Source organism: Rhinolophus sinicus, linkage group LG01 (assembly GCF_036562045.2).
Source record: "Rhinolophus sinicus isolate RSC01 linkage group LG01, ASM3656204v1, whole genome shotgun sequence".
In the NCBI taxonomy this organism is placed as follows: domain Eukaryota; kingdom Metazoa; phylum Chordata; class Mammalia; order Chiroptera; family Rhinolophidae; genus Rhinolophus; species Rhinolophus sinicus.
The window spans coordinates 186,308,886-186,325,577 of record NC_133751.1 but is presented as its reverse complement, the minus strand read 5'-3'; the positions used below and the strand labels follow the sequence as shown (position 1 = coordinate 186,325,577).

The 16,692-nt window shown below is 33.5% G+C and overlaps 1 protein-coding gene and 1 pseudogene across 1 annotated transcript in view; one reads left to right on the top strand and one right to left on the bottom strand.

The window, feature by feature from the left end:
• KANSL1L (KAT8 regulatory NSL complex subunit 1 like) overlaps window positions 1-16,692 on the top strand; it is a 101,834-nt gene that overhangs the window by 31,428 nt on the left and 53,714 nt on the right. The window contains 2 exon segments of the mRNA XM_074312574.1: window positions 7,042-7,183; window positions 16,027-16,224. Coding sequence (XP_074168675.1) covers window positions 7,042-7,183; window positions 16,027-16,224 — 340 coding nt within the window.
• Window positions 2,714-5,754, bottom strand: LOC141568164 (fatty acid-binding protein 5 pseudogene; annotated as a pseudogene).

Below are 16,692 nucleotides of genomic sequence, written 5' to 3'. Positions count from 1 at the left end.
TTTTTTTTTTCCCCTTTTGGTGTTTTTTTTAAGGCAATGATACTTTGGATGATATTTTGAGTATGAAATATTAGAAACAAAATAGAAACTGTTAGGGAGCGAGAAAGGTAGAACACACACACACACACACACACACACACACACAAAGATAAAGTTCTTTGCCATAATGCAGTGGAGTCCTAGTACTATACTTGCTCATGATTGTAAATAACTAGAAAACTGGACAAAATGTATGAAACAGTCACTGTTTTCAGAAAATGGCCATAAAGGACCTAAGGCATCAAAGGACAGAGATTCAGTGACTCCTGAGAAAAGAGAAACAGATGAGGCGACCCCTGTGATTGCCCTCATTTTCTGCTGAAGGCATTTTATAATTTCTGATGCAGGGAGAAGAAAGCCAGATGGAGCACAATGTTCTTACCTAATTACGACAAAGATTCAAGTTTGGGAGGCTGAGAAAGCTGGACATCAGAAGACTGAAGTTGAGGGACTTAGAAAATGCTCCAAAAATCTCCATGTGGTCCCCTTAAGAGAATTTTGTTGAATACTAACCTATGCATGTGTATAAGAAACTCCACAGAGGCGGACAAAGAACTATCAGGAATCTAATCTGAATAATTTCCAATGTGCATAAGGTTTGAGAGACTTTTGAGTTCTGAATAAGCAGAGTGGAGAGACTTCATTGAACATTTGGAGCATTACGTAGAGACCCCAGAAAGGTCACACTTCAAGAGTTAGGTGAAATTAGCCCTAGTCTGGCTACTCTATACCTCTAACAGATCTTGAAAGCAAGCTGAAAAGAATGAAGTTGGATAGCAAGTAATTTAATAACCTGTTGAAATAAAACTTATCACTCTGAAGGAAGACCATAAAATCCAGAATTTCAACAATGGTAATATTCATAACGTCCGTAATAATATGTAATATGTATATATATAGATATATAGATAGATATCTATATATATAGATCTATATATAAATATATAAATATCTATATAAATATATCTATATATAAATATACCTCTATATATAAATATCTATAATATAGATCTATATATATTAGACATGCAAAGAAGGAGGAGAAAAATCATAAATAGAAACAGACACAGAAACGACAGACATGGTGAGATTAGTTTGGAAAGACTTTAAAATATCTGTTGTATATAGTCTCAAGAACTAATGAAAAATTGAATGTACATAAAGAACCACTGAAGTTTTAGGGGGAAAATATAGTATCTGAAATGAAAACTATTGTTTGAGCTTAACAAGAGTGTGGACATTCAGTAGTGGTCAATAAATTTTAACATACAACACAGACTATCCAAGCTGAAGCTCATAGGGCAAAAAGACCAGAAAGAAAATGAACTAACCAGTAGAGACCTGGATACAATATCAAAAATTCTAACATTTATGTAATTGGACATCTAGATGTAAGAGGGAGGGGAGAAAGAAAAAAAAAATATTAGGTAAAATAATGGCCACAATTTTTCCAAATTTGCTAAAACCCATAAAACCACAGATACAAGAAATTAAGGAAATCACAAACAGGACAAAAACAAAACCACACCAAGGTGTATTATAGTCAAATCACAAAGTTGTAGTGACGTAGAGAAAATCTTAAAAGCAGTAAGTGGGAGGGGAGACATTTTATATATTTAGGAGATCAGAGATATACCAAAAAAATAAATCACTGCTGACTTCTCATCAGAAGGCATGCAATCCAGAAAGTAATGGAATGGTATGTTTAAAGTGATGAAAGGAAAAAAAACAAAACCTCAACCTAAAATTCTCTATCCAGTGAAATGATCTTTTAAGAAGCAAAGGCAGAATAATACTTCTAAATAAAAGCTAAGAAAATTTGTTCAATTTTTTTTTCTTTTCTTTTTTGACAAGCTGTTTGTCAAATTTAAATGGTCAAAACAATACTGAGAAAGAACAAAGTTGGAGAATTTACACTACTGGGTTCTAAGGATTACTCTAAACTATAATAGGGTGGTATTGAGTTAAGCTGTTGAGATAGACAGATATCCTAAGGGGTGTGTGTGTGTAGTGTTTACAACAGATATAAGTGTTCCTAGACAGTCTTTTATTTATTCAAGAATAGCTTTTTTTTTCTATTAAAGAATAATAGAATCTTTTAACAAATAGTTCAGAAACTAAATACCCTATAGGAAAAAATAAATCTGAACCCTTACCTCACACTATACACAGAAATAAATTTGAATTGGATTATAGATCTAAAAGTTAAAACTCAAACTTCTTGAAATTTTAGAAACATGAATAAATCTTTATGACTTTTTGTTAGGCAAAGATTTCTTAGGACATCAAAAGAACTATCCATAAAAGGAAAGTTTAATAAATTGGGCTTCATCAAAATTAGAATTTTTTGCTGCTCAGAAGACACCATTAGGTAAATGAAAGACAAGCTACAGACTGGGAACTATGTGTATTTCTAATACTTACAGTCTGACACAGGTCTTGTGTAAGTAAGAAGAAAACTCAATTAAATGTGAGCAAAAGATTTGAGTAGATATTTTGTCAAATGAAGTCATAATCCCTTGGGAACCATGAGAAGCATATGAAAACATGGTTTACGTCAGAGATTGGAGAACTACCGCCCATGGACCAAACCGGCCCGTTGACTTTTCTGTTTTATCCTTTTTTCCATAAACACATTTATTTACTAACCAAAGTGAAGATCCTAATTAAACCAAGACTTGGAAATAGTTGCATGTAAAATGTTTGTGATAAAGATAATTGAACACAGTAACAACAACAAAAAGCATGGAGAGATTTGCTCATTGAACTTAGCTTGTTTATCCTCGCAACTAATTCTTGTCCAGAAGAGTGATGGAATTTTTACTCTACTTTTTCATAGATCTGAGTACAGGTGACATTGTTCATGACACATTCCTACACTAATTTCCCATCTTCCAATTTTCTTGTTATTGTGCTTTCCTTCCCATCCCACACTTGATAATTGAACCAATGCACCATCTATGCAGCTGCAGACAGTCTGAGTTTTTCTGCTATTAGCTGTAGTTTCTTCAAACTTCTGTCTTAAGTTACATGAAAACTGTTGTTTTCATTGTGTGGTTTTTATGGTAAGGTTTTTGCCGTCAGAAGTGATGACAAAATCTGGTTTGGCCATGACACCCGTTTTTTGCAGAGCCATTCTAATCATCTTTCCTTCATGTACTCATCAAAGCCTTTGCTCTCTAACAAGTGCCATCTTCCTACCAGCTGCTGAGTGGTGGCCATGGTGGGCCAGGGCAGCGTGCTAGGCGCGCAGAGCAGAGTGTGGCGTGGGGCAGTATGGCTCCATTGACTGTACAAAAACTTTTCTTGGAATGCAGTCACACCCATTCATTTATGTGTCGTCTATGGCTGCTCTCACGCTATAATGACAGATTTGAGGAGTTGTTACAGACCAGGCGGCCCACAAAGCCTAAAATATTTACTATCTGCCTCTTTGCAGGAAAAAATGGCCAACCCCTGGTCTAAGGGAATCAAATTCCAGGGAAGGATAAGCTCTTCCTAAGTGAGAAAACACCAATGGAGAAGTTTGGCCGAATTTAATGTGTTTTTCCCAGGATAACCCTTACTTTTCTTGGGATTGTCATTTTCCACAACTGAATCTTCTTTGATTTTTTATCATAGTTATTATCATTGTTATTAGTGAGCTAAAAAAATCTTTATGTTAAAGATTTCATACCAGTCCCTCTTTAAGTCTTGGTCACTTAAGATGTAATATTAAAAAACTCTTGTCTTTTTCTGAGAAACTACACTTCAAGTTCAAAACAGGGATGTAGATTCATGATGTTGACAATAGGTTAGTACCGGTACCAAGATAAATTCTACTTAAAACAACTTGGTTTCAACAGCTTGTAGTTATTTTCTTCACCAAGTTCAGTGGTGACTGCAAGGATGGGGATTGAAGGCATTTGCTGCCTTTCTGGGGATTGACTAGTCTCACTGCCCAAGTGGTGTCCACTCACTGATGTCTTTGCTCCTATGTTCACTGGAAGGAGGAAGCTGCTCCTTATGGTCAGCATTTGGTGGTCTGTGATCAGTTAAACACACCAGAGCGATGCAGGGAGTCAATGTTAGTGGTCTGGCAGGCCAGTCTATTATGCTAATTAGGAAGTCTAGACACTCTGGGTATGCCTCATATTCTTATTTGTTATTGCATCAGCTCTGTTCTCATTGGTTATGCTCTAAATTATATAAACCATTACATCATTGGTTATATAAGTTGTTTACATAAACCGTCTTTTGACTTCAGGGTACAACAGGTGTTAACCTCCTTTGTGTGAGATAGCCATATGCTTATCTGTAACATGTTTGCAATGTTAACTGTTTTTGAGAAAAATATGTTTTCAAGCAGGAGATCAGTTTTGGTGGAAAAGCTTGTATACCACTTTTAATTATAGTAAATAGATTTTATTCACTCCTATCAAAATGTAGGATAATATTATCCTTTCCAGAAAATTCATTTTACATATCACAAAGCCCCATCATTAGTTTACTTAAATTTAATCTGATACTGCTATTTTTCTGTTTGTATAATTTAATGTAACATATGAACATAAAAGTGATTTTTGTAAATTTAATTTGACTATCATTATTTTTACTAGAAGTACAATAACATGAACTCCATGAAAATTTTTTTCTTTATTATGTTTGACTATTAGCTAATTATCACTTTGGTAGCCAAGCAAAATTGCATGTTATAGGGAAATTTTCCAACTGGGACAACATCTAATGAAAGAATGTTTAAGATCATCATTGATTTCCCCATGCTTACTCCACACCATACTTCTATAAATCCTATCAACTTTAAAATAAACCTTGAATCTATCCTCTTATCTTCATCTCTTCTTTATCTCCTGCCTCTTTCCCAGTCCAAGCCATTTTCATCTTTTAGTCAATGTGTTAGTCAGAATAGGTTATATTTAGAATAATAAATTAACCTCCTAATCTCAGTAGTTTGCCACAGCAAAGGTTTACCATGGCTTACATAAAGTCCAGTGTGGTTTGGTCTGTGATCTTACTCCATCTTGGAGCTGTGCTATGGTATCTGCACTAGAGACTTTGAAGTTTGTCAAGTGGATTGGAAATGACTAGATCACTTTTGCTTACAGCCCATTGGTCAGAACTAGTCACATGGCTCCAACCTAAGTGCAAAAAAGTCTGGGAAATGTAGGACAGCACATGAAATATTTGGAGATCACAATTTTATGTGCCACACCCAGATTATTATACTAGCATCCTAATTGGTTACCTTATGTCTTCTCATATCCCACTTCAGTGCTTTCTCTATAAGTAGCCAGAGTGCTCAGAATAAATGTTTTTGTTGCTATCTTGTTAATAACTTCCTTTTTGCATAAAATTCAACACTTTTACCCTTACCAGTATAACCACTACATAATCTTGCCCTTGCCTTCCTCACTAATCTCGATTGGCAGTTAGTGTTATCAAATATGATCTGTGATTAGTGTGTTTTGAATAGGCATTCTCCTTTACTTTGTCCATAATTATGAAAATGTGATTTAAGTGTCAAATTTACAAAATCACAATAATGATGATAAACTGAATAAATAACAACACCAAGAGAAGTCCTCTCATTTATATTAAGGTCTCCTCAATCACACTGTATACATTTAGGACCTTTAAAAAAAATAGCCTTTTGGGAATATTGATGTAATGTGAAATCCTGTTATAATGGATAAATTCTGTATAGTAAACTTAACAATAATTGTATTCTGTTTCTCTGACAATAAATGATCTCTTAGGATAAATGTTATCTCTGGCCAAAGTTAATATGAAAAATATTTCATTATGATTAAATGTGTTTTAAAAAAATTAATAAACTTTATTTTTTAGAGCAGTTTTAGGTTTACATCAAAATTGAGCAGAAAATAAAGTTCCCATACCCTTTGTACCTACACAAATATAACTTCCCCCACTATCAATATACTGCACCAGACTAGTGCATTTGTTACAACCAATGATCCTAACGTTGACCCATCATTATCATCCGAAGTCCATAGTTTACATTAGGGTTCACTCTTGGTGTACATGCTGTGGGTTTTGACAATAAATGCAGTTTTTCGACAATATTTCATAAAGTTTGTGTTTTGCCATTAAGTAGTTATTGCCCTTCAGTTGTACCTTTAATCTCTGTCATGTTTTTCCTTGGCATTCTGCAGCTCTTACTTATCCCAAACACACACACACACACACACAAATAATTGTTTTCTAGTTGAAGTGGTTGGAATATTTTCACAAAGTAATTAATTTATAGTCTTTCAAACTGGATTAGAGTAGTGCCTTTGCCGAAAGATAGAGGAACTAGGGTTCAAATATGTGTGAAAGTAAGGCTTAATATAAATTATTTATCATCTCTGGCCTATGAATGCTGGGAATCAGGTTTTTAACAAGCTGTTTATTTTAATAGACAGGTTAAGATCTATACATTTGGTAGGCTTATTTGCAATGTAGCTGAACATTCATATTTTTGGTAATTTTGACCATTTCTTTAAATTGATTTTAGATATTTAATTAGCTAATAATGATTTCTGTTTTAACAAAGGAAACTTACATATAGTAAAATTGAGTACCTATGGTTCGTTACATAGATTTAGATCTAGCACAGTTCAAATGACATCTGCTTGCATATAAAAGCCCATGTAACAGTTTTTACAGGGTGTTGGTATTGTCATTCTTGTTTCCTTTCCTTTGCTGGCCCACTCTTATTTCAGCCCTTCAACATTAATAAAGTATTAAGTAGCAAAGGAAATTATCCTACTCCTGGGTAAGTAATATTGAATAAAAACAGGTGTTTGTGGGATAGAAAGATAAGAAAATTAAGTCTTTTTCTTTGATAAGAAGTTGATATGACATTCGTGTTTCATGTAATTAGATGTTTTGGAAAGGAAATTGGGATTTTATAACAGGAGCCAGGGAAGTTATTAAGCAGTCTCTGTGAAAACTTGATTGCCTTTGTGCTTTGACTAACAGTGTATGTCTTGTTTACAGTAACTGTAGTACTGAATGGAAGTGGCTTGTAGACAGAGCAAGAGTTGGCAGCCGATGGACGTGGCTTCAAGCCCAGATTTCAGAGCTAGAATACAAAATCCAACAACTGACGGATGTTCACAGGCAGATTCGTGCCTCCAAGGTATTTTCAATGTTCTTCTGTTTTTTAAACAAAAATTACTGTTTTACTTTCTCCTCATCTCTCCACACAAAATAATTGTTACGAGCTTTTATAAAAATGATATTAAGATTTTAATATATTAATAACTATAAATTGAAGCTGTCTTTATAATGCTTTGGTGTTTATGATGATCATTTATACGTAAGCAATTCAGAACTTCTTTGTTGGATTCTATTTAATAGGATAAAGTGTTTGTTTGTTTTGCTTTTTAAAAAATTATAAATGGGGTGGCTGGTTAGCTTAGTTGGTTTACAGTACACTGCTCTTAACAACAAGGTTGCCGGTTCGATCCCCACATGAGCCACTGTGAGCTGTGCCTTCCACAACTAGATTGAAACAACTACTTGTCTTGGAGCTGATGGGTTCTGGAAAAATACACTTAAATAAATAAAAGTTTTTAAAAAATTTATAAACATAAAAAGTTCCAGAGAGCAATATGATGAACACCTGTGTATCCACCCCAAAATTTATTGAATGTAAAATCTTGCCAGTATGAGTTTAGTTTCTAGAATAATAAAGCATTATCTGTACAGTTGAGGTACTTAAATAGTCCTTCCTAATCCCATTCTTTCCTCATGCCACTGTAACCACTATTCTGATTCCAACATTTTTTGATATTTATTATTTTTATGTATGTTTTTATACTGTTGGCACATAGGTGTATATCTGTATCTACAAATAATATTTATTTCCCATGCCTTTGAAGTCTATATAAATTATACATATTACAAACACTTTTGCAACCTGTTTGTTTTTGCTCAGCATATTTATGCATTTTATCCTTTCTGTATGTTTTAAATTGTATGAATGGAATGGAATTGTATTAATACAATGAAGGTTTATCTCTTTTCCTATTTTCCTTTGATAGACATTGTTTCCATTTTTTATGTTAGTAAAAACAATACTGCAATGACTATATGTGTTTTTTGTGAGCTTATGGAGAGCTTCTCTTGGCTATATGTCTAAAAGTGGAAGTGCTGGATCTTAGGCATAGCTGTCTTCAGCTTTCTTATACTCATTGAGGGAATTGGATAATCAGTACTCCCACTAGCCAAATGCATAAGAACTCCTGTTTCTCCACATTCTTGCCCACATTTATATTTTTTGACCTCTATAAAGAGTGTGAAATATTATTTTATTGCTGTTTTAATTTGTCACTCAATATTGTGAGATTGGGCTTCAGGGTAATTAATCATCAACTTTTCTTTCTTTCTTTGTTCTTTTTTTTGTGTGTACGAGTTAACTTACCTTTTTTATTCCTTTTGGGAGGTGGTAGTGGTGGTGGTGGTGTGCATGTGTTTGTGAATATGGATACTATTCTTGGTCGGTTATGAATATTACAGATCACTCATGTTGTATCTTGTCTTTTTATTTATTTATTTATTTATTTATTTATTTTTAGTATATCTATTTTGGAACAGAGTTTAACTTCAATGTAATTGTACGCATTAATGTTTTCCTTTATGGGTTATGTCTTATGGTGTCTTATTTAAGAAATCCAATCCCTTTTATTAATTTGATATTCATTTTGAGGTATTGATCTTCCTCTTTTTCATTTGGATACTCAGCCCAGCACCGTTTTATAAATTATAGTAGTTCACCCTTACTTTTCAGTTTAAATTACCACATTTGTCACATAATGAGTTTTGGATCTATATAAATCTGTTATTGGACTTACTAATCTATCTTGATTATATCATTCTTTGTGACCTACTACTAAGCAAATTTTGTAAATGGTCAATATGTAATAGAAAAGAGTGTATATTCTTTATTTGTTGATTATAGAATTCTCTGTTAGATTAAACTGGTTGACTTTGTTGTATATATCTTCTATATCTTTAAAAATCTAGATCTTTCAATTTCTGATACAGATTTGTTAAAAATCTATAACATTGTGAATTTTTCAGTTTCTCATGGTAATTCTGTTAGTTTTTGCTTCTTATATTTTGAAGTAATGCTGTTTGATAGATACAATTTTATTATTATTATTCTAGGTGTTTCATAAGGTACATACTTGTACGTATAGCTAGATTTAAAAACATCCACTCTGATTAGATTTCATTTTTTATTTGCCCTTATTTCTCCTCTCTATTTGTGTCTTGTTTTTCACCTCTCTTTTGTTGGGTTGGTAGAATTTGCTTTCTTCCTTTCTTTTCCTCTTCTGTTTTGGATGCTATACATTGTAGTTTTATCCTTTGTCATTACTCCTAATTTTTAACATAATTCTAACAATGACAAAGTATTCAGTGTTTTTATACTTTATTTTTTTACTTAATACATTGATCTTAATACTATTTAACTACCTATTGAATATACCTACTCCAATCTACTTACATTTCTAACATGTTTCATTTAAAAATGTGCTTACTATTCTTTCATGTGTTCTACCTATAAAATTAGTTACAGGTTAAGCTGCTGTAACAAAGGCCCCAAGTATAGTGGATTTAAAGACACATAATGCTTCAAAAGTTGGGGAGGGGAGGTGGTATAGGCTGGTGGGGCAACTTGGTTATACAAGGTCATTGGGGGACTCAGGTTCCTTCTATCTTGATGCCTGCTGTCCTCTAGAGGGTGTTGACTGAATAGTCTTTTCCTCATTCCAGCCCTTGGGAAGTGAGAGGAGAAGTGCAGCATAGTTTGTCTTTACCTTGGTAGAAGTTGTACTACATTGGCTCACATTCCACTGGCCCATATTTAGCCACATGACTACAACTAGATACATACGAAAGAAATCTGAATAATAGTCTTTAACTGAGAAGTTGTCTGCATAGCTAAACTCCAGTAGGGGTGGGGTCTTGCAGTAAACAGAAATGGAAAATGGATACTGGGAAGGGTTTGCAGTCTCTCCTATATCACCTTTTCTTTCTTGGTTTACTTCCTTTTTTTTTTTTTCCAAGTCAAGTTGTTGTCCTTTCAATCTTAGTTGTGGAGGGTTCTGTTCAGCTTCAAGTTGTTGTCCTTTCAGTCTTAGTTGTGGAGGGCACAGCTCAGCTCCAGGTCCAGTTGCCGTTGCTAGTTGCAGGGGGCACAGCCCACCACCCCTTGTGGGAGTCGAGGAATTGAATTGGCAACCTTGTGGTTGAGAGCCCGTGCTCCAACCAACAACTGAGCCATCCGGGAGGCAGCTCAGCTCAAGGTGCCGTGTTCAATCTTAGTTGAAGGGGGCAGAGCCCACCATCCCTTGCGGGACTCGAGGAATTGAACTGGCAACCTTCTGGTTGAGAGCCCACTGGCCCATGTGGGAATCGAACCGGCAGCCCTCGGAGTTAGGAGCACGGAGCTCTAACAGCCTGAGCCACCGGGCCGGCCCAGTTTACTTCTTTATGAAGGACATTATTTAGTAGTTTCCGACATTAAACTCTGAACATTTAAACTAAACTCTCTTAGTCTTTGTATATCTCAAAATTTCTTTATTTTACCCTCACTCTTCAGTGATATTTTAAATTGATATAAAATTCTAATTTGATAGTTCTTTTCCCTCAGCACATTAAAGATCTTATTTCATTGTTTTGTTTGATACTGATGAGCAGTCTACTGTCGATGTAATTTTTTTTTCTTTTCTGTAAATCCTCTATCTTTTCTGTCTGGTAACTTTAAAATGTTTATCTGATATTCCACATTTTTTTACTAACAGGTGTTTAATTATGATTTATCTTTGTCTTATTTACTTATCTTGTTCTCAGAGTACACATTCTAACTGTACAAGTCACTGAATTTTGACAAATATATGGTGTGTAGCCATCACCATGATCTCTCCTCTTATTGACCTGTTGTGTCCAGGAAAGGAGAAAAGTGCTTATTTTATACGAAATTTGATTAAAATGAGCTTACTATTTACACACGAATTTACAAGTTTTCTCCGGTATTCATGTTGAGATGTCTTAAAGGAATTGGAAATGTAAGACATTGTGGAAGAAGGTCTATAAGAAGATGTAGATTTGGAGGTTTTTTTTTTGTTTGTTTTGTGTGTTTTTTTAGAAATGGCTGTTAAATTTATGTTATGTTGTAGCAAGTTTTAAATTAAATGCATTCATCTCTTTCCTTATTTTCTCCTTCTCTCCTTTCCTTCATTCTTTCCCTTTTTTCCATTCACACATAGTTATTAGGATTTCTAATATGTTCTTTAAGTATACAATGGTAAACAAAACCTACAGATTTCTTGTATTTTCAGGTTTTACAGTCTATTGGGAGTAAAAATTAAACAAATTATTACACAAATAAATGCTGTTTTAATTCCAACCAGGGGAAATTTAATGTGGAATTTCCCTAGCTTAAAGACTTGTATTGTTTCCCAAAAATTATAGGCTGTTTGCTTGGAACTTGTAGTATATTTTTCCGTAGAAGCAATAACATAATTCTCCTGCAATCCCATGAAATCCTATTTAATCTAAATATTGCTAAATATCTCTTTATAACTTTGTTTTTGTGGGGAACTGTATTCTACGTGGTGAAAATGTGGAGATAATATTGTAATGGCGACAATATTGTAAGCTTAATGGTGATTGGTCTGAAAAGAAAAAAGCTGTGACAGAAAGGAGTTTTTGAACCATGTGTTTGGCCCAGCCCAACCTAGGGTCTGCACAGCAATAAAGATTAGTAAGTTTTAGGCTCTATTATGAGTTTATATTCTGGTAGGGGATAGACCATGTGTATACTTAGTTGCAGTATAATGTAATATGTGCAGTGATACATGTTTTTAATATCATATAGCATACATGGCATGTAGAAGTGCCATAGAGATTACTTAACTCTTATCTTAGGGGTTAGCGGGTCAGATAAATCATCAGTAAAGAGGTGATCCCTCTCAGTATGACTTTCGAGGACAAATAGCAGTGTGCCTGAACTGGGAAAGGGTATTCCGGAAAGGTTTCAAGGCAAGAAACAGCATGATCTTTTTCAGGAATGACAAAGAAGTATAGGATACAAAGGAACAGAAAGTATGAGTTGTGCAAGGACAGGAGCGGAAGCTAGGAAATAATGAATATTATTTAATGCGTTGTAGAATTTGGTGGTGATGTCTATAGGAAGGTGGATAGATGGGTAGAAAGAAAAGCTTAGGCTTACTGCTTCTGTCTGATGAATTTGAGGGAACTAGGTATGTTCAATAATAGTTTCCTGATGGAAGTTTCCTATTCAATTATTGTAGTTGCTGTTTCTCATTTTTAACCCTGTCTTCACTGGGCCTTCAATTGTAGTGATTTCCCAGTCCTTTCAAGAGCACCAGATAATTTCTCCTCTCTGATCACTTTCTTTAAAGGATATACTGTCACAAGCATTTTTATGGCAAAAAGATTTCTAAGAATGAGTCAAGTTTAAAACAATTTGGAAACTTCCAAGAATGTGGGTTCCAGTTAAATTGATGACTAAGTTTTATGTTTGAATCTAGACAGTCTGGTTTATATTGTTTTGACTTGGGAAAATATATTTTAATATTCTGTATATTCTAAGCATGCTACGTGATTGTTAAACATTTTTAAAAGTTTGATTATATGTTTTTATCTATTAGAATAAATTAAGGAAAGAAATCTAAATTTCCCAGTAATAATTTATATAGCCTTACATTTTTCTTTTTTCAGGCTAGATGTGTATCTGGCCCTTTGTTCCCTTAAGAATCATATTATATTTATTTTATGGAAAATGTCATTACAATTATGCTATCAAAATACACTATTTATTTTGGTAGTTTCTCCTTACATTTTTTAGGAATTAAGATGTTTACTTGCTTATTTATGTGAATTTAGTCACTATTATTATACTGAATAGGGAAAAAGCTTCTTGAGTTATTGTAAGAAGCTTTTGAGAAGAGTGGTTATCTTGAGTGAGACAGAACTTTCTGTTTAATGTATCTTGAAAGGAAAGAAAAACAAACCCTTTCTTGTAGGTTAAATTAGAGATAAGGGAAGGGAAAGAGATTGAGAGATGATCTTTTGTAAATATCCCGTTTAAATAAGTGCCAGTTTGTGACTGGTCATGAAACACACACTGAATAGATCTACTAGTAGATCTACAAATTTCAGGTTGTTAGGCTGTCATTTGCCCCTTCTTTGACACACTCCAGGTCTACATTTTTCGATAGGAGAAGAAAGCAGATATTAACATCATCTCTTCTTTGTTCTTGCAACAGCTTTGTCAACACATTACAGCTTTCCTATTTCTCCTTTTTTCTGCTTCAGCTTTTCACTAAGACAATAGCTTCTTTTTACTCTTAGGGAAAAAATGAAAATAGTTATTCTTGGTCAAGAGGTTGTCTTAAACGGTCTCTCTTACATGTTTTTGTTGTTGTTATCCTGTAATACGGTCTTCCACATTTTAAATTGTACATTTTGTATGTTTTAAAATTTTTATTTAAATTTTTGCTTAAAATTAGCCTTGCTGACTTTATATAAATAATAAAGATGTTGCTGAGGCAGTTATTTATTTATTCATGCTATATCTTCTCTATGAGGACCCTTGGAGTTGCGGTGAAGATCTGTAGTGGTGTTATCAACAACAGTTGTCTTCTCTGGAGCAGTTGATTTGCTTTCATCTTATGCTGGAGTTGTCTCAGTTATCACAATTCATCATTCTAAAGAATTTTCATTTCTTTGTTATTTACCTTGTTTTATCTATCATTAACTATTCCTGATTTTTTAAAAATTCAACTTTATTGAGGTGTAATTGACACACAAAATTGTAAGATACTTAAAGTGTACATCATGATGACCCAATACATATATATTATTGTCCTGAGTTTTAAGAACATAAACTATCTCTGCTGTGTCTCTAAAGGATTTACTCTTCTTCCCTTTCTTCTCTATTCTTAGTCATGCAGAGAAAAATCATTCTTCTCACACGATGAGAGTTTTGTCCAGGGCAATAGTTTAAGGGGATAAAAATAGATAATGAATCTGACTATGAATGTTTCCCCTGTTAAATTTTAAAAGTATTATTTTTCATTAAAGTAACTATAGTAGGTCCCCTACTTATAAAAAGGTAGTATTCTAAAGGTTTGGAAATTGGCCTTTTGTAATTCAGAATCAATTTTTCCGTATAAACAGTGTTGTAAGGAGGGATAATGAAATCAGGCTAGTTCACAGCAGCCTGGCCTGTAATATAAACTGTAATCAAACCAAAGAGAATTAGTTAAGTTGATATGATGAAACTTGTATTTCTTTTGCATGAGGTACTTGCGAAAAATCTAGTAAGAGACTTGTACAAATTTTGAATGGACATTTCAGATACTTCCAAAATTTTTTAAGATTGATGATACTGTATTTATGAACTCTTAATTTAATTTTTAAAATATCAAATGAAACAAACTTCTTTTAAATATATTCCTTTAGAATTCTTTTTTTTTTTTTCCTTTAGAATTCTTGACAGCTATATTTGTGCATACTAGGAAAATAGTTATTGAGGTGGGATCAAGAATCGGATCCCCTTCTCTTTGTAAAGTTATTAGCACTGTTGTGAGTATAAGTAAAAAAAAAAAAATTGTTACTTTCATCAAACATCTGTAGTAATATGTTGCTATAAAATAATAAAATTATGTTTAATACCATAGCTGAATATGTTCGTTCTCATGTTTCATATTGTCTAAATTATAGAGTAAACTAAAACGACTGAGATATAGCATATTATAATCCATACGCAATATAAATCCTGTAAATAGCACTTATACGTGATATAAGCTAGCCCACAGCAATCACTTACTTTGTTCCATTTTGAAATCCTGTACACTTACATTAATGTTTTTAGTCTGTTTTTCATTATAAGAATATAGTATTTTAGCCATATTATGCATTTAATAGCTTTTCAAGTAATCTATAGGGGCTTATTGGCATTTTGCAAAAATCTATACATGTGTATTGTATAATAATATATATTATCTGCCAGAGGACATGTGGTAGAAGGGGTAGGAAGGGAAGAAGTTTTACTGTTAAAATTGACTATGAAATCCTTAAGAGCATATCTGTGCACTCCTTTCCTTCTTTCTCTCCTGTCTCTGTTGTCTCTGAGCGACCTAAAGATGAGAACAATTGGAGTGAAGAAACTGGGGACTGTGGGAGAAAGTTTAACAAGCTCATTGAGGAAAAAGTGTGTGTGTGTATGTGTGTGGCAGGCTGTACAGAGGCAGCTAGATCCCCACTTGTTGTTCAGTTACTGACATTTCAGAAAATACCCAAAGTTGAAAACTTGTGTCTTTATTGTTAGCTTATCTACCTTGTAAGCAACAAGAGTTTTGATTGGCCCAGAGAGTACTTTTTCTTAAGGGTGCAGTCCTGCCTACGGATGCTGGTTGGCAGCAACAGGGTTTGGTCTCCTTACAGGGATCTGAAAGGAGTTACTATAAAATTAGATTGTTGTTTGGATGTTTTTGAGTTTGGTATTTGAATTTATGAAATTGGGAGTGCTCGAATGTAAAACTCAAATGGAAATGCCAGTGACCAAAATGTCAGAAGATTATATCAGGAAATGTTGTAAATTTCAGTCTGAAATGTTCATGTTCTATGTGTAAGCCTTGAACTTTATTCTAAATCTGTCATGCTTTTAATGCTAATAACTGAAACCAATAAGAAGAAAAATATCTGCATGTGTATAATTTATGACAGTATTTTACAAGCCTAATCCATCAGACATACATGTTATTTTAGTTGCACATGTTTTAAATCAGCCAATCTTTTACAGATTTAAACTGTACTTTCAAGTGTATATTTTCTGATTGCCAAGGGATAATAAGAAGCATGGTTTCAAGTGCATTGTAACATTAAGATTAATTTAGCAGTCAATTTGTTTTCATTTTAATTCTTTAATTGCTGTTTGCCTAGGGGATAGTGATCCTAGAAGAATGTCAACTTCCAAAAGACATTTTGAAAAAACAAGTACAATATGCTGACCAAGCACCTTCGTTAAACACTACAGGGAATACTCAGATTCCCCAAGAAAATCAAGATTCTCTACCAGAACAAGATTTTGAAATGTCACCAAGTAGCCCTACACTACTTCTTCGCAACATAGAAAAACAGGTAATGAGAAGTGAGAGTAAGGTGTGAGTGGCATGACATGACTTTTAGTAGATTTTATGAACTATTTAAATGAATATGTGTGTCTACTTGGGGTATGGGTTATTAGAGTTGGCAATTTGACATTAAATACATGTAAAATATTTAGTATATGATTAATATCTATTATAATATTGATATAATTAAGATGATTTAAATAAAATATGTAAAGTATTAGTACATAGGGTGATAACTCATTCATCATAGGGTTGGAAAAATCTTTTTTCTAACAAAATTGATCATCATTGACTTTTTTCACGGGAAAGAACACTGGTATCACTTAATAAAACTGAATGGTTGTTTGATTCATTTAGTGATGGAGATTTTTAGTGAAAGATAATATTGAAATATGGGTTCTTTCATAAAAAATGATCACATAAATAGGAAGTCAAATAAGTTCCTAATACACTACTTCAATTCCAAAGCCTTTCC